The sequence below is a fragment of the Gossypium hirsutum genome, chromosome A11, assembly GCF_007990345.1.
Source record: "Gossypium hirsutum isolate 1008001.06 chromosome A11, Gossypium_hirsutum_v2.1, whole genome shotgun sequence".
In the NCBI taxonomy this organism is placed as follows: Eukaryota; Viridiplantae; Streptophyta; class Magnoliopsida; order Malvales; family Malvaceae; genus Gossypium; species Gossypium hirsutum.
In genome coordinates this window covers 18,741,129-18,765,350 of record NC_053434.1, presented here as the reverse complement: position 1 = coordinate 18,765,350, position 24,222 = coordinate 18,741,129, and the positions used below count along the sequence as shown (strand labels likewise).

The following is a 24,222-nucleotide window of genomic DNA, read 5'->3' as shown; positions in this document are numbered from 1 at the left end:
GAATGTGCCATATGCTGGATTGGTTACCCTATTGTACTATATTGGAAGACCGTTTGGGCTATGAATGGACCCGACCATCTTGATTTCATCTTTCCGGGAAACAACTTGAGCTTAGAATTGTATAAAAGGACAAGATCTCTAGCTGCGAATTGTTTGGGCTGCTTCAAATGAGTATCATGGCGTCGCTTTGTTGCTTCTTTATATAGTCGCGAGTTTTTGTAAGCATTCACTCGCCACTCATCTAACTCGTTAAGCTACATCAATCTCTTCTCACCTGCAAGTTTAAGATCATAGTTTGGGAATTTTATTGCCCAGAATGTTTTGTGCTATAGTTCAAACAGTAAATGACAACTTTTTCCATAAACAAGTTTGTAAAAAGATGTTCCTATGGGTGTTTTAAAGGCAGTTCTATAAGCCCATAAAGTGTCATCTACTTTTATCGCCCAATCCTTTCTATTTGACTCTACATTTTTTTCTACGATACGTTTGAGTTCTAGATTTGCAAATTCAACTTGTCCACTAGTTTGAGGGTGATAAGGGGTAGCTGTTCTATGATGCACCACATACTTCTTAAGAACTTTATCAAATTGAGCGTTACAAAAATGCGTACCCCTATCACAAATAATAGCTCTAGGTGTTCCAAATCGAGAAAAGAGCTTCTTAAGAAATCGAACTACCACTCTAGCATCGTTGTTAGGTAAAGCTTGAGATTCTACCCATTTTAACATATAATCAACTTTTACTAGGATGTATTTAATACCAAACGAGCTAGGAAATAGGCCTATAAAATCAATGCCCTAAATGTCAAAAATTTCACATGAGAGCATATAAGTTTAAGGCATTTCATCACGTTTAGAAATATTACCTGTTCTCTGGCATCTATCACAAGAAGTAACATACCTGTTAGCGTCCTTGAACAGTGTGTGCCAATAAAAACCTGATTCAAGTGTTTTATGTGTTGTCCTAGTTCCACTGTAATATTCTCTTGTTGGTCCTAAGTGACGGTGTTCCAAGATTTTACTCACTCCTGATTTTGTAACACACCTCCGAATTACTTAATCTGCACATACATGAAAAAGAAAAAGATCCTCCCAAAAATAAATTTTCACATCGACAAAGAAATGCTTCTTTTGATGATGTGTCAACCCTTTTCGGTAGAATGTTAGCAACTAAGTAATTTGCGATATCTACAAACCAAAGGGCTTTAGAATTGGTTATAACCAAAAGTTGTTCCTCAGGGAACAAGTCATTTATCTCATTCTCATTAAGCTCCTTAAGATGTGAATTCTCTAGTTTGGAAATGTGATCTGCTACAAGATTTTCGGCTCCCTTCTTATCCTGGATTTCCAAATCAAACTCCTACAATAATAAAATCCATCTTATAATTCGAGGTTTTGCATCTGATTTAGTTAGGAGATAATGAAGAGCTGAATGGTCAGTGTAAACAATAACTTTAGATAATATGAAATATAGTCTAAATTTATCGAATGCAAAAACCACAGCTAGCAATTCTTTTTCTGTAGTAGTGTAATTTTCTTGTGCATCTGTCAACGTCTTACTGGCACAATAAATTGGTTGAAAATGCTTGTCCCTTCACTATCCAAGAACTGCACCTACTGCAAAATCAGTCGCATTACACATTAACTCAAAGGGTAAATTCCAATCAAGTGCAACCACAATCGGAGCATTAATTAATTTTTCTTTAAGAGTATTAAATGTTTCTAAACATTCCTGACTAAAATATAAGGGCACATCTTTTTCTAGCAAATTCGTTAAAAGCTTAGTTATTTTAGAAAAATCTTTATTAAACCTTCTATAGAACCGAGCATGTCCTAAAAAGCTTCAAATAGCCTTAACTGAACTAAGGGGAGGTAATTTTTCAATGGTTTCAATTTTTGTTCTATCAACCTCAATCCCTTTACTATAAATTTTATGGCCCAACACAATCCCTTTTCGAACCATAAAGTGACATTTTCCCCAATTAAGCACAAGGTTCGTTTTCTCACATCTCATTGGAACTTGTTTTAAGTTTTTAAGACAAAGATGGAAAGAATTACAAAATACTGAAAAGTCATCCATAAATACCTCCATAATGTTTTTTACAAGTTCATAAAAAATGGCTAACATGCAACGCTGAAAAGTAGTAAGAGCGTTACATAATCCAAAAGGCATTCTTTGATAAGCAAACATACCATATGGACATGTAAATTGTAACGCCCCCTAACCCTATACGGTCATCGGAACAGGGTTACGAGACATTACCAGTCAGTACAGTCCAATTTTGGTCATTAATTAAAATAAATATTTACACACATCCTAGTTTTAAGATGTCGTCCCTTTAATGGGCCTTCGCGGTCCAGTATGAACAGTAAATTCAATTCGGGACTAATTTAGAATCACTACGAATTTTTAGTAAATTTCAAAATTCATACTACATACCGTTGCCAACCATAATTTACTCATTTCATGAGTACATCTACAACCTAAATGACTCTCATAAAACATCCTAGGTACATGCCATTACCAATAATTAACACACTTTACCTTAATGAATTCGGGATCGAACTGGGATGCTGATTCAACGTTCTATCTTTACTAAACCTGCGCACGGAAACAAACCGTACGCTGAGTATGGTATACTTAGTGGTATTTCCATAATTCGAACACTTAATAATATAACAATTAAACTTAAAATCACAATAACAATTATAAGTATTCATTTATTTGTTTTATAGATAAATTTTCAATTACTTACCATATAAATTCTATACAAGTCATATAACAAACACAATAACATATTTGTTCAATTCTTTTCATTTACTTACCGTATAAATTCTATACAATATATTCACAATTCACTTGTTTTCACACTTTATTTCTTAACAATATACCATTTTAATTCATTCTAACATCAATCATCATCCATTTGAACTTCACTCATTTCATGAACCTTTTGGTTCATGTTTTCAATCTCATATCTCAATTTCAATTCTCAATTCAATTTCTCATTTCATTCCAATAGCTCAATCAATCAAATTCACTCGACTTATCTTTTCACTTATTTACCCCTATTAACAAGACTCGGACCTTGGTGGATACACGGATCCAACCAAACACACCAATATGGCACCCAGTGCCTCATCGGATAGTTCGAAGCAATATTTGACACCCAGTGTCTCATCGGCCTAACCGAAGTAAAGTTGGTACCCAGTACCTCATCGAATCTATCCGAAGAAATATAGTGACACCCAGTGTCTCATCGACTCGAGGTCGAAGAATCCCTGAACACTTCCAATCCTATGGCATGCCAACTATATCCGACTCAGCCCGATACTGTTAATAGGGTATTCAATTCACTTTTTCAATCAATACACATTTTAATTAATCACATAAATTCATAATTCAATACAATTCAATTCACTTTTCAATAACAAATATCCAAATATCACAAATCTCATATTTAAAATTTTCAAACAATTTATATTTCAATTCAATTCAAATAATCAATATATATTCAATATTCAATATATATATCTATATATATACGCCAATTCAATCAATATAAATTCAATAATTTCATCACATACTATATCAATCCATTTCATTTGCAAAACACAATAATTCTTACTTCAAAACACTTAATATACATATTAAGAAATAAATTCAACAATTAAGTATTAGGTTTGGATTATAGAAATAAAAACCGTAATTTTCGAGCTAACTCCCGTTGACTTTGTCTTGTCCTTTCTTAGCCGAGATTTCTGGTACCACATTGACTACGAAATTAATACAATTCATAATCATTAATACATTACTAATTCATATCTTGAGTTATAGAATTCTAAATTAAGATCCGCTAATTTTTCCTAAAACTAGACTCACAAATCTTCTTACAATAAAATTTTTAGAATTTTTGGTTTAGCCATTAAGTACAGTTTATTCTTTAAATTCACCCCTATTCTGCTGTCTGACAGTTTCGTCCCTTCTTCACTAAAAATTAATTATCTCACAGTACAGAACTCGGATAACATTCTCGTTGATTTCTAATGAAAATAGACTCATTAGGGATTCTAAACATATAACTTTAAGCCTCTAATTATTTTTATTCAATTTTTGGTGATTTTCCAAAGTCAGAACAGGGGAACCCGAATTCATTCTGACCTTGTCTCACAAAATTCATTATATCTCATAATTTACAATTCAATTGCTTATATCGTTTCTTCTATAAGAAACTAGACTCAATAATATTTAATTTCATATTTTATTCATCCTCTAATTCAATTTCTACAATTTTTGGTGATTTTTCAAACTTAGACTACTGCTGCTGTCCAAAATAGTCTTAATACAAAATGTTGATTTACTTTAATTTCAATTTAATTCTAACTAAATTCACTTACTTTTCTATCTTAATTCATACTTTATTTCTATTCAAATTTCATCCATACTCTCATTTAAATATTAAATTTCTAGCATACTTTCCTAATTTCAAAATTTCATCAATTTAGTCCCTACAACATAAAACTTATAACTTACTTTACAATTTGATTCTATTATCAATTCTAGCTTGAAATTTACTCAATTAAACCCTTAATTCACTATTTTATTCAACATGAACTATACTTGAAAATCTATAAACTCTCAAAATATCAACTTAATTTCATCAAAGTCTTGTTCCAAAGCTTCTAAAACATCAAAATTTAAGAAGAAATGACTTAATTGACTTACCAAATTAAACTTTGAGCCTTGAAATCCAAATCTAAAACATCAAAATTTAAGAAGAAATGACTTAATTGACTTACCAAATTAAACTTTGAGCCTTGAAATCCAAATTTTCCTTTTTCTTTTTCTTTCTTTCTTTCTCCCCTGTTTCTTCTCTGTTTCGTTTGCTTTCATTCTGTTTCTTATGTTTCTTTACTTATTTATATAATATAATATATAATATAATATACTATAACATAATAATAATTTAATATATATATTTTAACACATAAAAAATCTTAGATTTTTATGTTTATGCCGCCTCACTTAGGACAAATGGCATAATTTTCATTTTGGTCCTCTTCATTTTCTTTTATTCTACAATTCAACTTTCATCCTTTATTCAATTTAGTCATTTTTCCTAATTACTCTTAATTAAACTAAATTTACTTAATTAAACTCTAATTAACCACTCAATTGATTTCGTAAATATTTATTAAAAATATTTACGAATCTATTTTTCAGAAACGGAGACCCGAAAATACACTTTTTCGGTAACGGTAAAATTTGGGTCGTTACATAAATATTGTTTTTTCTTGGTCCTCGGGAGCTATCAAGATTTGAAAGTAGCCAGAGAGTCCATCTAGGAAGCAATAATACATATGCCCAAATAATCTTTCCAACATTTGATTAATGAATAGTAGAGGGAAGTGATATTTTCTCGTGGAATCGTTTAACTTCCTATAATCAATACAAACTCTCCATCCCGTGACTGTTCTTGTTGGAATCAACTCGTTCTTCTCGTTGGCTATAAGAGTCATACATCCCTTCTTAGGAACAACCTGTATAGGAGTTACCCAAATACTATCAGAAATAGGATAAATAACTCCAGCATCTAGAAGTTTAATTACCTCAGCCTTAATGACTTTCTTCATGCTAGGATTTAGTCGTTTTTAAGCTTGCACACATGGTTTGTATTCATCCTCCATCAAAATTTTATGGGTGTAAAAAGAAGGACTGATCCCTCTAATGTTAGAAATCTTCCAAGTTATAGCTCTTTTATGCTCCTTTAATACTTGCAATAACTTATCTTTCTCATTTGGCTTCAAATTTGAAGCAATAATCATTGGTAATGTAAAATTGTTTCCAAAAAACGCGTACTCTAAGTGACTTGGTAATTGCTTCAATTCTAATTTGGGAGGTTCTTCAATAGAGATTTTTAATTTTAATTCATCGTTTACCTCAATGCCCTCATAATTCTTTTGTCATAGTGAAGACTCATTAGAATTTAAATCAATTTTTGTCTGATTTATTACAGCAGTATCATCATTTACCTCCTCCCCTTGAACAAGACACAGTTCCAACGTGTCCTTATGAATAATTTCCTGTAATGAATTTTGAATAACATGGTCAATAAAGTCAATAAATTAACAGGAATCATCTTGTTCACTAGAGAATCACATGGCACCATAGATTTTAAAAATAATCTCTTCGTCACCTACCCTAAGCACAAGTTTACCATCGTCCACATCAATGATAGCCCTAGCAGTAGCTAGAAAATGACAACCTAAAATTAAAGGCACTTCAACATCCTTATCCATGTCAAACACAACAAAATCAACAGGGAATATGAATTTATCTACTTTTACAATGACATCTTCAATAAAACCCCTAGGATATTTAACAACTCTATTAGCTAACTGAATATTCATCCTAGTGGGTTTTGGTTCCCCAAGACCAAACTGCTTGAACATTTTATAAGGCATCAAATTAATGCTAAAACCCAAATCAGCTAATGTCTTCTTAATGTTTAAACTACCAATAAAACAGGGAATAATAAAACTTCCTAGATCTTTCAGCTTAGTTGGTAGTTTATTTTGGAGAATAGCTGAATATTCCTCGTTGAGTTCCACAATGGATAGCTCCTCAAACTTCCTTTTATTTGTTAATAGCTCCTTCATAAATTTTGAATATGTGGGCATCTTCAACAAAAGGTAAGTTAATATGCAACTGTTTGAAAAGTTTAAGAAATTTACCAAATTGTGCATCCATGCGGTCTTTCTTCAACTTTGTTGGATATGGGATCAGTGGTTTATATTCTTTAAGCACCGATGTTTCAATCACTTTGGAATTTATCCGCTCGTCATTTTTCGTATGAAATTCCTATTGTAGCTTCTTTTCAGGTTCAGCCAACACTTTCCCATTCCTTAGTGTAACTGCTTTCACATGCTCTTTTGGGTTGGGTTCGGTGTTACTAGGTAAACTACCTTGCTGCCTTTTTGAAACCAATTTAGCAAGCTGTCCAATTTGATTTTCGAGCCCCTAAATTGGTGCTTGCTGATTTTTCAAAGCTGTCTCGGTGTTTTGAAAACGGGTCTTTGACATCGAAATAAATTTTTCCAACATCTCTTTAAGGTTCGGTTTCTTCTCTTACTGATAAGGTTGTTGTTGAAAGCCTGGAGGGGGTTGTGGTATTTGGTTTCCTTGACCACCCCATGAGAAATTTGGGTGGTTCCTCCATCTTGCATTATAGTTATTACTATAAAGATCATTTTGAAGTCTAGAATTATTACCCATATAATTTATTTACTCATTCTCCATGCTAGGACTGAAGGGTAAATATTTTGAATTATTTATTCCATCTCCATTTGAGTCGCATTATATTACTAGATGTACCTGTGTAGAAACACATAAACCATTAATTTTGTTATTCAAAAGTTCTACCTTATTCGATAACATGGTGACTGCATCTAAGTTAAAAACACCAGCTGCTTTTGTTGGCTTTGTCCTCATGACTTGCCACTGATAATTATTCAGTGACATCTCCTCTATAAACTCATAAGCCTCTTCATGTGTTTTATTGTTCAGAGTACCACCGGCTGCTATATCAATTAACTGCCTAGTTGAGGGGTTCAAAACGTTGTAGAAGGTTTGAACCTGTAGCCACAGAGATAACCCATGGTGAGGGCATCTTATCAATAAATCCTTATACCTCTCTCATGCATCATATAGGGTCTCTAAGTCCATCTGTACGAAAGAAGAGATATCATTCCTTAATTTAGCTATTTTAGCCGGTAGAAAGTACTTTAGTAGGAATTTCTCAGTCATTTGATCCCATATAGTGATAGAACCTCGTGGTAAGGAATTCAACCACTGTTTAGCTTTGTTCCTCAACAAGAAGGGAAACAACCGTAAGCGAATGGCGTCGTTAGAAATGCCATTTATCTTTAAAGTATCACAGACTTCCAGAAAGTTAGCCAAATAAGTATTTGGATCTTCGTCTTGCAAACCATCGAACTGAAAAAATTGTTGTATCATCTGAATAGTATTCGACTTTAGTTTGAAATTGTTCGCAATAATGGTGTGTCTCACAATACTCGATTCAGCCCCAGTGAGAGTGGGCTTGGCATAGTACGAGAAATAGGATTCGGATTTACAGGATTCACAGCAACCATAGGAGGTAGCTAATTATTCTAATTATCATCCATTTCATCAGTAATAATAATAGCATCCTCTTACTCTTCCACTATATTCTGTCGACTCTGTCTTGCTTCTCTACGGTTTCTACGAGCTGTACTTTCAATTTCACTATCAAATACTAATAGTCCTGACAGATTTCTTCTAGTCATAAACTAAAGGAACCTGCCAGAAGCAAATAAAAGAAAAAATTAGAGAACAAAAATTAAACTCAAAATAAAAATAAAATGCAATAAAAATAAATGGCTAAATTAATAAAAATCAAGTGTTCCTAATATTTTAGTCACCGACAACGGCGCCAAAAACTTGATGGTCACTAAACTAACTATAATTACGTCAAAGGCAAGCGCACCTATCGAACAATAGTATATTTATGGTGAGTAAGGAATATCATATCCACGATGACTAAAAATACTAGTAATTACTACTTTTCTATTATTTAGCTGATAAATTGGGATGGTTGTTTTAATCTAAATTTACTAATCTAAATTAACTAAGAACACGACGGAGAATGAATTAGGAAAATATTTGAAGATAACCAAAGAGAAAGACAATACCCAAGAAAGAATCCACCTGTACTTCACTTATTATTCTTAATCTGAATTAAATAATTTATTCACTTGTGTCTTGATCCGTAGAAATCCCTAAATTATGTTAATATCTCTTTCGAGAATAAGAACAACTGACTCTAGGTTGATTAATCAAAATTTCTTTCTAATTAAAACCCCTTATTGTCACATTAACTCGATCTATAGATTCCCCTATTAGATTTGACTCTAATCCGATAGATTTATATCGTCCTATTTCTAGGACTGCATGCAACTCTACTCAATTATGCTAGATCTACTCTTAAACAGGGGCTTTTGCTCTACTGAAATAAGAACATTAAATATGAATTAATATCTCTAAAATATTAAAGCACAAAATAAGCATACATAATTGAGAACAAGAATCAAGTATTTATCATGTAATTCAGAAATCAAATAATAAGATTTATTATAGATTTCATCTTCCCTAGGTATCTAGGGAATTTAGTTCATAATCTGAAGTGAAAACATCTCAAAATCAAAAAAGCTACAAGACATAAAGAAACTCACTAAAACTTTGAAAGAAGTTAAAAGGAGATCTGCAATGTTAAAGGAGATTCGCTTCTGAGTTGGCTTCGATGGTGTTCTTCGAGTAATTTTTTCAATCTTCTCTGAGTGCCCCTTTTAGATCTTCTTCTAATTGATATTTATAGACTTTAGAATGCTCAGAAAGCCTAAAAGTTAGGCTTTTCCGCATGTTTGGGAAACAGGGAACAATATCGACAAGGGCTGGTACATGGGCGTGTAGCCAGCCCGTGTGGAAATGCCTAGGCCGTGTGGATACTGAAAGCAGCTCTTTTTGCCCGATTTTGGCTTGTTTTTCGCTCCTTCAACTCCCCTATGCTCACTTAAGTATAGAAACATGAATTTAAAGGATTAGGAGCATCAAATTCACTAATTTATATAATAAATCATCCAAAACACATCAAAAATATGATTAAAAACATGTAACTTTTATGACTTATCAATTTTATTTTATTTTATTTTATTTTACTTAGTCCTACTCAAAACAATTTTAACAATAATCACATGTGACTCATATTAATCATTCACAATGTTAAATTAAGCTATCACATGCATTTGTGACAGCTTTTATTTATTGTTTATATAGGCTTAGTGCATTATTTGATACTTGTGTTTTTTGTCCAATTTAATATTCATATTTAATTTAATTTGATTTTTACATGAATGGTACGTCTCAATATATATTGATGAAAGATAATAAGTGGTTAGAATAGGTAGCGAAGTATAACGTTGATAAATTTTATTGATTAAAGTAGCAAAATAAAATGTAGTGATTAGAGTATATTCATCATAGCATATAAAAATAAAATTAAAGTTTTTACTTTTAAAAGAATCAATTAAAGTCGATGAATAACAAATGGTAAAGATTAGAGAGCAGTTGTAATTTTTTACCTCCAAAAATTAGTAACCTAAACCAAAATAAAAGATTAGTAGTTTTGTTTTACCATTTATATTAATATTCATGAGAAAATAATTTTTAAAAGAATGTTATTTAAAATAAACTATCTTTTTTATGCACATTTCAACTAATTAAATGAAAATTTTCTATCGTACCCAATATCTCTTAAAACTACCTGCACAAGCTATTATAATTCAAATAAAAAATTTGTTATTCCAAAATCTTTTATTACCCACAAATTTGGGGTCATGATATTGTCCAATATATTTGTTCATTCATTGTTTCCTAATAAATTAATCATCAGTTCACCATTTAAATGTGTATGATACATCCATAAATTATCCAAGTTATTATTGTAAACATTGACTAAAATTGCATTCGATATAATTAACACAAAAGTAATAGATTTGAGCCAAACTAAAAAATGTGAGATTAATGCTAGTATTTCATCTCTTGAGTTAATGTGTTTCTATACAATGAAACGGAATCTAGGGACGCAATTAAAGAACAAGAAGGAGACAAATGGTTATATGAAACAAAATTAGAAATATGAAAAAGGTCAAGGTTAAGGTCACTTGAGATTGGATCAGATGACGAAGACATCGGTGTAGGACATGCATCATGACTCTCTCTAGTTTGGAATAAACTTGAGTAATTGATGGTCTTGTCAGAGAAAAATTCAAAGAATTAGAATTCTTTGGTTCACTAGTGATAGTGTAAATTAACCAATCATTTTCTTACCCCTATTTCAGAAATTTTGAAGACATTTCTTTCGAAAAGAATAACACTTGTTCTGAGAATGCAACATTGATAGACACCAAATACCTGTTGAAATCTAAACTATAACACTTGTACCCCTTTTGAAAGTGAGAGTGCCCAGAAACACACACTTTAAGGATTTTGGATTCAACTTAGTGACATAAGGCCAAACATCTCAAACAAAACAGGTACTTCTGAAAATTCTTGGTTTCATTGGAAATAATGGTTTGGATAGAAATAGAACATTATATGGGTTATCACCATCAAGTACAAAATAAGGCACACGATTGATCAAAAAACAAGTTGTTAAAATAACATCAACCCAAAATTCTTTAGGAACTTTCATTCGAAATAAAAAAGGTCTAGCTGTCTTAGGGAGATGTTTGTTCTTCCATTCTAAGATGGTGCATCAACATAAGAGGTTTAATAAAGGATCCCATTTTGGTTTAAAAATGCCTTACAATAGTAAGAAAGAAGTATTCTTTAGCATTATCACTTCACAAAACCTGGACAAACACTAAAGTGAGTTCTTATCTCAGCACAAAAAGCTTGAAAATGAAAAAACACCTCTAATCGATTTTTCATTAGGTATATCCATGTTATTCAAGAATAATCATCCACAAACATAACAAAGTATCTAAATCCATGTTTAGATACAATTTGGAAAGGTACCCAAATGTCTGAGTGTACTAACTTAAAAGTGAAACTAGCTCGTTTGTTAGCTCTTGAGCTCAAGGGCCTCCATCAGTGCTTAGCAAAGTGACATGCTTCACATTCCAAAAAAAGAAAGGTAGATTTTAAAATTTTAAACATAACTTCTTCAACAAATAAAGAGACGGATGTATTAATCAGCAATGTGCTTCCATCAATGAGAGAACAGTAGGATGCGCCACGAATCAAGGAACCCACAAGTAAAAATTTAAAGACTATTAGATACATGCCCTTTACCAATAGTGCACTTCGTCACAAAATCCTCTAGAATACGATAGTCGGGAAAAAAACCAAATGGAGCAATTTAGATCACTAATAAGTTTACTAACAGAGATTAAATTGAAGGCAATGTTACGTAAATTTAATACCGATGATAAGGTGATAGACGAAATTAGATCAATATTTCCAAAACCAACAACTTAATAAGTGGAACCATTAGCAATAGTAACAGAGCATGGTGAATTATGTGATCAAAAGGTAGAGAAAATGTTGGGATTACCTGTCATATGATCTATAGCTCCTGAATCAATTATCCATTTGGATGAAAAGAAAATAAAATCTGTATTAGAATTGCCTAACTCCAAAAGGAAGCAAAGTGACTCATTTAAGCAAAGAAAACAAAAAACAAAATAGTGCTGAAACAACACCAAACAACAACCAAATAGAGACCAAATAACACCCAAAAAGCAACCAAACAGTGAATGGTACAAAATATTAGCGAAAACCTCAAAACATCCCCCAAACCACCTCCAATAAGCAAGCTGACCATTGGGCTTTGGTCGGACCAAAGAATTGATGTCACGGATAGAAGTTGATGGTCGAACAACGCTCCACGCACTCATACATGTTGGCACATGAATGTGAGTTACTTTCTTTCAAGTGGCATGTGAGCCTCACGCACAAGGTCTCTAGTGACTAAAATATTCAAATCGATGGCGAAGGCAATGGTGCACCTCCTTATGCCTACGATGAACCCAAAAAATCACTTTGAACAAGTGACCCACAATAAACTCAAATCGTTCGCGTTCAAAACAATGAAATACGAACTCACTAAATCAAGCCAAGAGACTCTGATACCATGTTATCAAAAACAAAGAAAGGAAATATAAGAAAATAGAGTCAAGAGAAATTGCTTGTATTTCATCTCTTGAGTTGGCGTGTTTATATATAGGTCTATATAGTCTAAATAATGAAACAATAAAATAAAATTCTAAACTCAATCATAAGAAATTGTAACTAAGAATATCTAACAACTTGTAAATTTCAAATAGTTTCGTGTCTAATTTGTAACCTTTTGAAGTTAAGTGACTAAAATGTAAACTACGTAATAGTTTAGTCACATTGAGTAAATTTACCCTTAAACACACAAAATTAATAGCCTATGAAGACAAAAGAGACACAGATGCTGGATTGTTCCCGACCGTAGTGGATTATTGTCCCAACGCTCTTCCTCCTTTCCTGACTTATTTTTGGTTGTTTCTTTAATCAGAATAACAGCCTGAAACGCTCTTTCCCCACTCTACAACTTCCATCCTTCAGCTAACCAACTTTCGCTACCCGGATCCAACCTCCATCACCGCTCTGATCTACGCCTCTGATCCAATACTCAACTCCCCCTTTGTCAACTTGATCTGCCTTGCGGCTCTCTTAAACACCTACATAGGTAAACCTTTTTTATTTATAAAAAAATTATTTTATTTACTTGGTTCAGTTTTTTTTTAATTGTACCTAATTTATTTTTTTCTGGAGTTAATTGAATTGCCTTTATCGTTTTCCCGCGTAATTCTGGAAATTCTGGTTCATAATTTGTTTGTTCTGTTTGGTTGCCTAGAAACTCGAAGAAAAAGAGCGACAGAGTTTTGAAAGCCATACTCTTTGAATTAAATTTTCAATAGTTGGAAAATAAAGTTTAAGTTTCGTTCTTAAAGTGAGAGATTTTTCAGTTTATTAGATGGTTCTTAGCTTTAGTTTTAAGGATAGGACGAACATTTCTTAATTTAACCTCTTAAATTTCATAGTTGTATTACTATCTGAATTAGGAATTGTTTGGTTGGCGTTTTGAAGCATTTCTTGTCGTGCTGAACGTAATCGTAACAGGAAAAGATAAACAAAAAAAAAAAAGCTTTTGAAATGCTTAATTTTTCCGCAAAGGTTTGTTAATTTTGAAATTCTTAATCAAGCATGGCAGTCATCAGCTGATGCAATATGATAGGATTATTGTTCTCTAAATTTATTAGCAATTCAGTATTAACGGCTGATTGTTCTACTTCAGATGGTTCATTTCAGAATAATCCGATCCCCATTAAGTTATGCACGCATTATTGTGTTAGTATACATAAGATGTTTTTCAAATGCCATTTTCATGTTTGGGCCTGCTAATTTAATGGTAGCTAGGGTTTTGCTGAAATACTTTTAACTGATAAAAGATTCTTTACTTCAGATGGTTCCGTCAGGGGAGTGTGTAACAGAAGAAGTTGGTAAAGATAAATTACGGAGCCCAGATACTGGGAGTCATGCATTGCAACATAACACTGATGGTAAAATTCCCTCGTCACAATCTGATCAAGGAGGAGAAACCCCCTTGATTAAATCAGAGAAAGACCCACTTTCACAATCGGAGAAATTAGGAAATGCTTCCTCTGTGATAACCAAGCAGACTCCCTCTCTGTTGCCTGGTATGGAAGGAAGCAGTCCTGTAGCATGTGAGAGAGCATCGCAGGATGGATATAACTGGCGTAAATATGGGCAGAAACTTGTTAAGGGAAATGAATTTGTTCGAAGTTATTACAAATGCACACATCCGAACTGCCGAGCAAAAAAGCAACTAGAACGTTCACACGATGGGAAAATGGTTGACACTGTTTATGTTGGTCAGCATGATCATCCAAAGCCACTGAACCTTCCACTAGCTGTTGGTTTTGCTGTCTCTGTTGTTGAAGAGCGACCAGATAAGTCATTGCAAACTGTTGTCAGAGGTAAGTAAACATCTTAATCAGTTGCGTCTAGTCTAATCGAATGAAGTGTAAATCTTGTTTTTTAACTGGCCTCATATTTGAAGACAAGTCATTGGATGCACAAATGCCTCACCAAATTGAGCCAAGAAGTGGTTCTCAACCTTTATCTAGTGCTGTCAGTGAAGATGTTAAGGGTACAGCTTCAAAATCAAATAAGATTCAGAATGTTGCCGACAGTGATGATGATCATCTCGTCTCAAAACGAAGGTACCTTAGTTTCTTTCTGTAGTGTGTTAGTTTATCTCTCAATCTTTGTTTAACAGTCATCAAATATAAATAGGAAGAAAGAAAATAGCAATGCTGATGCATCTCCAGTGGAGAAGCCAACCAATGACTCACGTATGGTTATCAAGACTTTCAGTGAGGTTGATATTGTAAATGATGGGTACCGCTGGCGCAAATATGGGCAAAAGTTAGTTAAAGGCAATCCAAATCCAAGGTATGTATTAAGGTCTTTTACGCACATTTTTATCTCAGCTCATTAGCTATGCTGATGATTACACTGTTTTCCCAGCTGCAGATATCTTCTTATAATAACCAGAGAGTGAATGCATTTTACTTAACACTTTCTGATCTTAGAAAGTTTTCCTTCCTTTACATATATGTCATATTGTGGCTTTTAAAACTAATTGACTTGCTCTTCTCACTTGTGATGTAGGAGCTATTACAGGTGCTCTAGTCCTGGGTGCCCTGTCAAGAAACATGTTGAGAGGGCCTCGCATGATGCAAAATTGGTTATAACTACTTATGAGGGACAACATGATCATGATTTGCCTCCAACCAGGAGTGTTACCCACAATACAACGGGAGTAAATGTTCATTCGGCAGCTCATAGTGGCGAATCAAGGACCAAGGTAGAAGAAAGTGAGACCATCTGCCTCGACATGGTTGTTTATTCTGGTTCTGTAGCTGAGAATAAATCAAGTGAGCAATTGAATGGAGAGTTGAGAACCAAGTCAGATTTTAGCGGTACTGTTTGCGTCAGTCTGATAGATGCACCTATATCAGGTCCTGCAAGTCGATTAAATGAGCAACAGATTGAGAAGTTGGATCCTAGTGAAGAAAGCGATGCGGTTGACTGTGGTACGATTGTTCATAGTAAATCAAATTCTCAGAATACATCAAGAGAGCAACTGAGTAGCAAATTAGAAATGAAATCGGAAAAAGATACTGTTTGCATTGATAAGATGGTCCATATCACTCCACGTTCCGAGTGTACTTTCAATGAGCAACGAATGCCTAGCGCAGAACCCGTTCAAAGCTGAGCTGGGGCTGATAGTTATAAATTATAATCATGGTCGCAAATGGCAGTGTATTCAAATGGATCTATTTGGGGTATTGGAGTTGAGGCTGCACTTTTGTAGCCATATTGGCAAACCATATGTGTAAAACAATATAACCTGTTAAATAATGCGAGATTAAAGGTGCAGTAATTTTATCTGACAGTATGGTTTGATATAAAATAGTTTGTTACTGGTAATTTTTATCGAGGGCATCCTTGCAGTTATTGTTTACATTTATTGGTTAATAACATATTTGTGGTTTTATGGCTGCTAATCTTCTTTCTCCATTGTCAGTAGGATCTCCATGACAGCTTGCGATCCAAAGAAAACAATGGAATGAGATGACTGCAAAGGTGGATAACCCGTGATTTATAAGAAGTACATGGTTAAAAAGAAACCCGGCAGCTAAGAGAAAGAGGACTTTGCACCAAAGGTAGTGCCCAGTCTCCTAAAATTAACACTAACAATAGAAGCATCATTGTCACTTCCATGCATGCCAGAGGCCTTGATTAATGGTACAAGAACAGGGTACTAAGAGGCCCTCAGTTCAAGTCCCCTGTTCTCAAATGTGCGAGGACAATACTAAAGAGAGTAAAAGGACAAAAATGTAAATCACTTCCATGCGCAGGAAGCAACCAAATCCCTATTCATCCAACCAAGGTACAGAGCCCCATCTCTCTCTTCAAGCCTATATCTATCGCAGTAGTTCTCAAGTAGGGTTTTTATGGTGGCATTAACCAAGGAGCTTAGAGGATAAGGAGTGAACCCTGCCATTCTGAACCTTGACCTCCACTTCCCCAAGAGTTCATGTCGTTCAACTCTCTCAGCCCCCTCACAAGCTATGATGTTAACGACATCCCTTGCCAGGCATTGCTGCTCAACATCAATCCGCTCTTTATGTTCCCGGGGGAGAGTCACATCAATTGATTCAAACATGGCTGTGTAATAGTTTAGTGTCTCCAGGAACCTTGCGAAGAATGGAGCAGTATTTGTGTTAGATTCCTGTTCCACAAGGGTTACAACCTTTGGAGACAGGCTCTTAACTAGCCTCAACAGTCGGTCACGATGATTCTCAGTGCTGACACTCTCATCAGGCATGTGGTGAAGCATGAAAGCAAAATTTACAGCTAGAGCCTCTCCTGGTCGAACTTGAAGGTGTTCCCGCTGGACTTCGCAACCAGACATGGCAGCAGCATGGAATTCAAATGGCACTTTAAAATACCTTGCAAGCTTAGACAGCCTCTTTCCCACAATGTTTAGGCCTCCTCCACGGGCATATGCAGATGTGGAATCATCAATACCAGTTATTTGGATATGGGGTGGTCCACCAGGCCTAGCTGCAAATGCTTGGATGAGAGTGATCCACTGACTCCCCTGAGCTATTTGGAAATCGATAATATGAACTCTATCTTCATCTTTCATGGCCTCTGCAATGGCTCCATTTGCAGACATGTAGCCAAACTTTAAGTAGGGGCAAACCTCATAAAGAATGTGCATGTAAGATAATAGGTCAGCACTCTTTGGTTCTTTGCATCGCAAAGCCTTATAGATTGAGCTCCCTGATGAGGCTAGTCGTGCCACTAGCCCTTCCAACATGTAGGCTCCCAACCTCTGGATTGGCTCCCCAGAAACCGACACCATTCGGCGTAATTCATCCATTAACCACTGTGCCATCAAGAGATCATTATCTGACATGGCTTTTGCACAAAAGACAAGGACCTGTTTTAAGTCCCCTCTGGAGATTGCATCTGTTACAAGTCTCCATGTGCCCATCTCTGGTGAGGTCTTACTGTCAATAACATCAGAATCAGGGCCCAACATCACAGTTTCCAGCTCTTTCAGCTTATCCCTCAAATCACTTACATCATCGGTTACGCAGGAACCACTAATAGGAGAGCCAACATTATTGTCAGGAGAGTGATGCAAGTCGGATGGATACGACTGAGAATCTTGCTGTGACGTTGGGCTTCCATTTGGTGAGAAACCGACAAGTGATGTAGAGTTGTAGGCATTATAACTGCCATTTGCAGAGGATGACTCCAAAGTGCAAAAATTTTCATTGGAACTCTCAACAGTGAAGTGGAATTCGTGGCTACTGTCACTATAGCAGAGAGAGGGGTCAATAGGTGGGAGTTGAGGGAACCAGTAGGGCTCAGGCTCGACTTCTTGCTTTATTTGACGGTACAATCTGCTAGCCATGACTGAGCTTCTGTGTTGCTGGGATGCTTGCATTGATGGACAGCTTGCCAGAACAGGTTCTGTCCCCTTGTGGGGGTTGGAGCAATCAAAGGATTCGAGACTGGCAGGACTGTTTCCAACTAAAATGAAAATTCCAAACAGTCAGAATTCAGTATTTTCTTCATGGTCATAATAGCAGTAACTTAAGAAACCTTGCATTCTCTTTATAAGCTAAATGCTGCTTGCAAACATATGAGAGAGAAATGAACATTACCATGATCCTTCAGCCTTGACAGCCCAGATTCTTTCCATCTGTCTCTTTATGATCTGCAAAATATTGAAACAAGCTGAGCAAGACCGAATGACAGCACTGAGGTTGTAACAGAAGTTCGAGATTCAGCATGCCGACCGACAATAACATTCAATGTCAATTTCAGGGAACCCTAAGTGAAACATTTGTTTTAGTATCGAACTTTATTTGCAAAGTGGGGAAGGAAACACTAAGGTTCATAATATACAGAACGTATTAGTGAATACAGATAATCACAATCCAGAAGGTTTTATTTCTTCCATATACTTTTGCTGTAGATTTAAAGCAGAGAATAAGCAGTGAATATTATATACGTATACATATATATATATGTATGTATATATGCAAACAAAACAAAGCTTTTATTTCTCTCCTATTTTGCCAGGCTTTATTCAACTCAAATGCAGTGATTCAGACTCGTAAACTTAAAGTACTGAAAATCATACTGATATTTCTATGTACCTTCTAGAGTGCTAAAATTATCTCCCTTTTCTCCCCCATGGATTAGCTAGACAGATATGAAAATTTTGACATCTACAAACCTATATCAAGAAATCAAGACACAGTTCCATATTGATGGGATCAGAGATGAAATCTCAGACATCTTCAAAACACTTCCTCATTAACCAGATTCGTAAAGATGAGAGATGCAAATTTTGTTACTTAAAACCACTTCGATAATAGGTTCCTAAACCTTCAAAGAAGAAGGATGCGATGATTCTTGACGAAACAAAATCGAATGATCCAACCTACTCTACCTGCTACATTCTTTTCTTAGGTTGATACATGAGGGACCTCCCTATTCAACACAACTTTCTAGCAGAAGGAGACAAAATCATTAAATAAGTAAATCAGTTAGATACTTGAACAAGATTTAGCCAAATGAAAATCCACCATCACAACTCAACATTTCAATTCCAGTCTACACATAAATGACTTTTACTCCAATTATAGCTTCAGTTTTGCTCCATAAAGTCAGAGTTCGACTTATTTAGCACTTCATAAGTAACTAAAAAACACATTTCCAGCACTAGATCATATTATTCATTAGGCACCCTGTTCTAGCAGTTGCAGAACTGAAGGAAGTTGATCTTTGAAAACTGAACAAAAACAGAGCCATTTCAAGCTTCTTTTTTTAAAAAAAAAAACCCAAAACGTTGAACATCTGAAAGAGCAGATCACTTGGAGTATAAACAACTAAACTTACAAATAAAAACTAGAAATTCTTGAAAACCATCTTACTGTTAGTTGATCCTCACCAAACCATTTCCACAAAACTCAATACATTCCCCAAAATACACACTTCCCCCCTCCCCCCCCCCAATAAAGGAACCCTCAAAACAAGTTCAATCACCAAAACAAAGCTACACCCAAAAAAAAAACAGAATTCAAGAACACCACACAAAAAAAAATCAATGAAGGAAGAAGAACAAACCTTAAATTCAATAAAAGAACAAATTCAATTCCAACATCAAATCAATGGGGGCACCGCACCTTATTCTAAGGAATCTTCAGCTTTTGGTGAAATTGAAGTTGAAGAAAACAAGAGGGTTTGAGAGATGGAAAGGAGGTTGGAAATGAGACAGCATATGATTTGTTTTTATTTCTTTTTTCTTGTAAAGAGTCACATCAGCATGTGCATTCTTTTTTATTAACTAAAAGAAAAAGGGATGCATTATCAAACCCCTTCACATAACAATTAAAACATACACTGTGAGTTGTCTTGCAAGTTACTTATACTATTATTATTGGATTTGTTGAATGTACCATAATGCCCTTCTTAATTTCACATTTGGTCAAATGTCTCCCCCCCCCCAAAGTATTTTATATTTATTTAACTAATATGAAAAATAAAGTAAGAATACTCATGGTTTGTGTACTTATATTATAAATAAAATTATCAATTTTCTGTAATTATTGAATTAGTATCACTTAAAATTAGAGTATTTAAACTTTTAAATTGAAACCCACAATACTTAGAAAGTAAAAATTAGAACATGTGAATGAATGAAAAACATGATGTTGGTCTTGATAATTGTGTTTTATTTTGAATAACGAATTAATAATTTATGAATATTTGGTACCTTCTCCTAAACTTGGTGTTATAATTTATAAGAAATTATATATTTGTAATTTCAAAAGCCCCAAATCAAAGTGATCACCTCCATACATTAAAATAACATTACAAGATTATGATAACATATATTTATGTCTGAACATGATCTCCTCATTTGATCTTCTCTTTTTTATCTTTTAATATTTAATTTTGGATTTTCCTTTAACGGAATATTCTATTTTATTGTTATATTTAAAATATTAAACATATAAATAGGAGGATAATATGTTGAAGTACATTCAAACTCATCTTCTCTTATATTGACAATAATATTCATGCCAATCAAATTAAAATTTAATCGACTTATTTAACTTATTTAAAGAAAGAAGGAAAGAAAAAATTGTCTGTAATTATGGAGAGCCAGGCTTTTTACCTTTTACTTCAATTCCAAACTCTATTTCATAGATGCAATTTTCCTTTTTTTTAGGTTAAAATGAATATTTATTTAATGACTAAATATATTGTTTTGAAATTATTATTATTATTATTAGAAGCTTATGCATGTGGAAAACATGTACTATTTAAAATATATATTTGTGTTTAAAAATTAATATATAATAAATAATGAAATGTATGAACGTAAATATATAAAAATTTAGAACATAGATATAACTTATTAAAGTTTGAAATAAAAATTAAAATTGCTTTGAAAAGGTTTTATTTATAAAAATATAAAAAAAATGAAAACACCTACATAATCATATTTAGAAATATGAAAGAATAAAATTCAAATACAAAATACTATTCAATGTTTAACAAACCCACACCTCAATAAATCCAAATTTATCAATATTCTTTTCTATACCAACTAGTACATAGTTAATATATTTTTTAATTTTTTATAGTCTATATCTTTATAATTTTTATAATTTTAAGAGGGCCAATGTGTAATTTTATCTCTACTAATTTAAACTTTTTAAAAAATCTCAAGAAACTAAATAATAATTTTACATTTTAAGGGAGACCGGGGCCCTACCAGCCCCTTAAATTCACCCCTGAATATAGATGAAATCTATTGGCAGAGTTGGTTTCAATTGAAAATTTTACCATAGTGGAATTTAAATTCTATTGTTTCAATTAACTATTAGAGCAAAATATTTTGATTAATATAAAATAAATTCCAATGATAAAAGTATTAGTTAAGTTTTTAACCGTGAATAAATTTAGTTGCATGCAACTTTGAAAGTAGTTAATTTTGTTGTTTATTTGGTAAGAATGGGGAAGAAGTAATGTATTTCGTTAATCCAACATTGAGGTAATACCCAAAGTTAGAGGTGGGTTTTGAAAGGAAAAGGGCATGTTGTTTCTTCTTTGTCCCCTCCCCAAAGTTAGTGGCCCACTCCCCTTTTTATCTCTTTCTCTTACTTAAAATATTATTTGTCCATTACATTGGAAGTTAATGTGACTTTAAGTCCAAGTTAAAGTGACATTTTCTAAATCATTCATTGTTTGGAGGATACTATGAGTCTTGTCAACCTAACCATGATCTTCCTATTTTACTTCTTTATGTTTTGGTGACTCATCATCCATAATTATCATCAAATTTTAATGAAATTAAATTTCAACATATACTCTTAAACTTACTTCTCTCCAATGGAGGAGTTTGAAATTTTTTTTAGAAAGTGAAATTAAATAGTATATTTTTATGATAATAAAAATATAATTTTATCATCTTAAATTATTTTTTTATTATTTTGAATGAGTCAAAGTGTAATTTTATTATTATTAATTTAAAATTTTATAAATTATAAAAAATTTAAATTAAAAATTTACTAATCCCTCAATCTCTACTATGCTAAGCTATGAATTAAGTAAGAGTAAAATTAGAAGCATATGTATATATCACATCAAAAGCAACTTTCAAATTAAGGAAGGAGAGTTAAAAAGGGTATAGCTTAGGAGGGACAAACTTAGTATATATAATTCATTTATAACTTTTTTTGAATGAGTCAAAAGTATAAATTTATTATTATATAAATTTTTAAAAAATAATTTATAATTTATAATTATTTTTAAGGATTAAGTTAATTATAAATTCTAAAGGGTAAAATGTAGTGTTGCTTAAAACTTTTCATTTTTCAAAGGAGAATAAAAGCAGTCTTTTTCTATTTTCGAGAGTGCTAACGTCCCCCCTATTTCCCCATAGCACCGCTCCAATTTGAATGAAATAAGAAAACTATTAGATTTTATAAATAATTAAATAAATTTCTCATTTAAAAAATTAAGGTTAAAATATGTTATAAGTTGATATTGTCTTCACAAATTCAGAATTTCTTCTTTCTACTTTTTATTTCTAATAATTTAGTTCATTTATTTTTTAAATTTCAAAATTTAAGTTCTATTATTAACACTATTAATTTTCTTTTGTTACATTTCTTAGAGTGACGTTTTAAAATTAAAAAAATAAACTCACTCCGTAAATATGTAACTAAAAAAATAATGTTGCGATAATTTTGAATTTAACAAAATAACTTTACCATCGTCAATTGTTAGACCTAAATTTTGGAATCTGAAAAGTAGAACTCTTTATTTTTAAAAGTATAAAAATTAAATTTCAAATTTTCGAAGAATACAAAATCTTCATTTTAACCAAATATAAACATTAATGAGTTGTCTATAAAATTTTATAAGTTGATAGAGATGTATGATAAAATTATTACCTCAAAAATATAAATAGAAATGGGTTAATATATAATTTAATCCCTGAACTTGTCTATTTGTACTTATTTTGTTCTTAAAAAAAAATTCAACTTAGTTGGTCCTTGAACTTATATTCTGTCAACCAAGTTGGTACTTCTGCACTAATACCGTTAGTTGTGTTGACATGCATTGCTAGCCAATCTGGTGGTGCAACATGGCAACCTCTTCGTGTGCCACATGGCAAACATAAATTAATATATAAATATATAAATGATGTTTGTGCGTGACATTTTAAGAGGCTACCACGTGGTAGCATTAGATTGGTTAAAAATATCATGTCAACATAAGCTAATGGTGTTAGTATGGAGGGACCAACTTAGTTAATGGAATACAAGTTCAGAGATCAACTAAATTCAAAAAAAATTTTAGGGGCCAACTAAATACAAATGAAAAATTTAAGAGCAAAATTAAATATATTATTCCAATAGAAATTTGTTAATGAAGTATTTTTGAAATTGATATCTTAATTGATACATATCTTCTTTTTATAAACAACAAAAATTGTCCACTAAGGAATTATAAATTTTCTATTCATGGATTCAAAAGTTAATAGACTGAAAATTATATAAAGATTTAATATTTAAGAGTCTTCTCGTGCATAGTCATTGAAAACTTAAAGTTTGAACTTAGTCTCTCTCTATATATTTATATTGAAATATTAAATTTAATAACAACCCTAAATCAATTGGTCAAAAGTCGTTTTGTCCCATTTATGAATTATTTTACACGAAAATCTAAAAGACTAAAAGAAAAAAAGAAAAAAAAAACAGCACTTTTGCAAAATTTTTGATTTATTAACGAGTTGGATTAGTAGGAAAACAAATGGGGGTTAGACTGGTGATTCTACGCGTTGAGTTATTGAATATGGGTGGTTTTTTATGTTGGTTGAGTTGAGAAGAGTCGTGTGAGTTATTGCATTAGCTCTTTTATAATAGGAGATAAGATTATTTACATATTTAAGGATCA

The 24,222-nt window shown here is 32.9% G+C and overlaps 2 protein-coding genes and 1 non-coding gene across 4 annotated transcripts; 2 read left to right on the top strand and 1 right to left on the bottom strand.

Annotated features, from left to right (window-relative positions):
* Nucleotides 1–7,651: 7,651 nt before the first annotated feature.
* Nucleotides 7,652–7,758, top strand: LOC121210295 (small nucleolar RNA R71). Its single transcript, XR_005905409.1, has one exon. It is a non-coding gene; the product is annotated as a small nucleolar RNA R71 (small nucleolar RNA).
* Nucleotides 7,759–13,120: 5,362 nt separating this feature from the next.
* Nucleotides 13,121–18,759, top strand: LOC107923987 (WRKY transcription factor 1). Of its 2 annotated transcripts, XR_005904908.1 has the most exons (6): nucleotides 13,121–13,318; nucleotides 14,096–14,630; nucleotides 14,714–14,876; nucleotides 14,950–15,108; nucleotides 15,328–16,093; nucleotides 16,250–18,759. XR_005904908.1 is itself a non-coding variant. In XM_016854227.2 (5 exons), exons 2-5 carry the CDS (start codon nucleotides 14,096–14,098, stop codon nucleotides 15,932–15,934), a joined length of 1,464 nt encoding a protein of 487 aa, XP_016709716.2. In that variant the 5' UTR covers nucleotides 13,121–13,318; the 3' UTR covers nucleotides 15,935–16,149. The 2 variants fall into 2 exon arrangements, 1 of the variants encoding a protein (XP_016709716.2); XM_016854227.2 differs by lacking the exon at nucleotides 16,250–18,759 and having other exon boundaries at nucleotides 15,328–16,149.
* Nucleotides 16,295–18,184, bottom strand: LOC107923986 (scarecrow-like transcription factor PAT1). The gene has a single exon (XM_016854224.2). It carries the CDS (start codon nucleotides 18,182–18,184, stop codon nucleotides 16,565–16,567), a length of 1,620 nt encoding a protein of 539 aa, XP_016709713.1. The 3' UTR covers nucleotides 16,295–16,564.
* Nucleotides 18,760–24,222: the final 5,463 nt, after the last annotated feature.

Coding starts and splice junctions, on each gene's coding strand:
- LOC107923987 (XM_016854227.2), top strand. CDS start 14,096: ATGGTTCCGTCAGGGGAGTGTGTAACAGAAGAAGTTGGTAAAGATAAA. Junction 14,631..14,713: donor ATTGCAAACTGTTGTCAGAG/GTAAGTAAACAT, acceptor TCATATTTGAAG/ACAAGTCATTGGATGCACAA. Junction 14,877..14,949: donor CATCTCGTCTCAAAACGAAG/GTACCTTAGTTT, acceptor AAATATAAATAG/GAAGAAAGAAAATAGCAATG.
- LOC107923986 (XM_016854224.2), bottom strand. CDS start 18,184: ATGCAAGCATCCCAGCAACACAGAAGCTCAGTCATGGCTAGCAGATTG.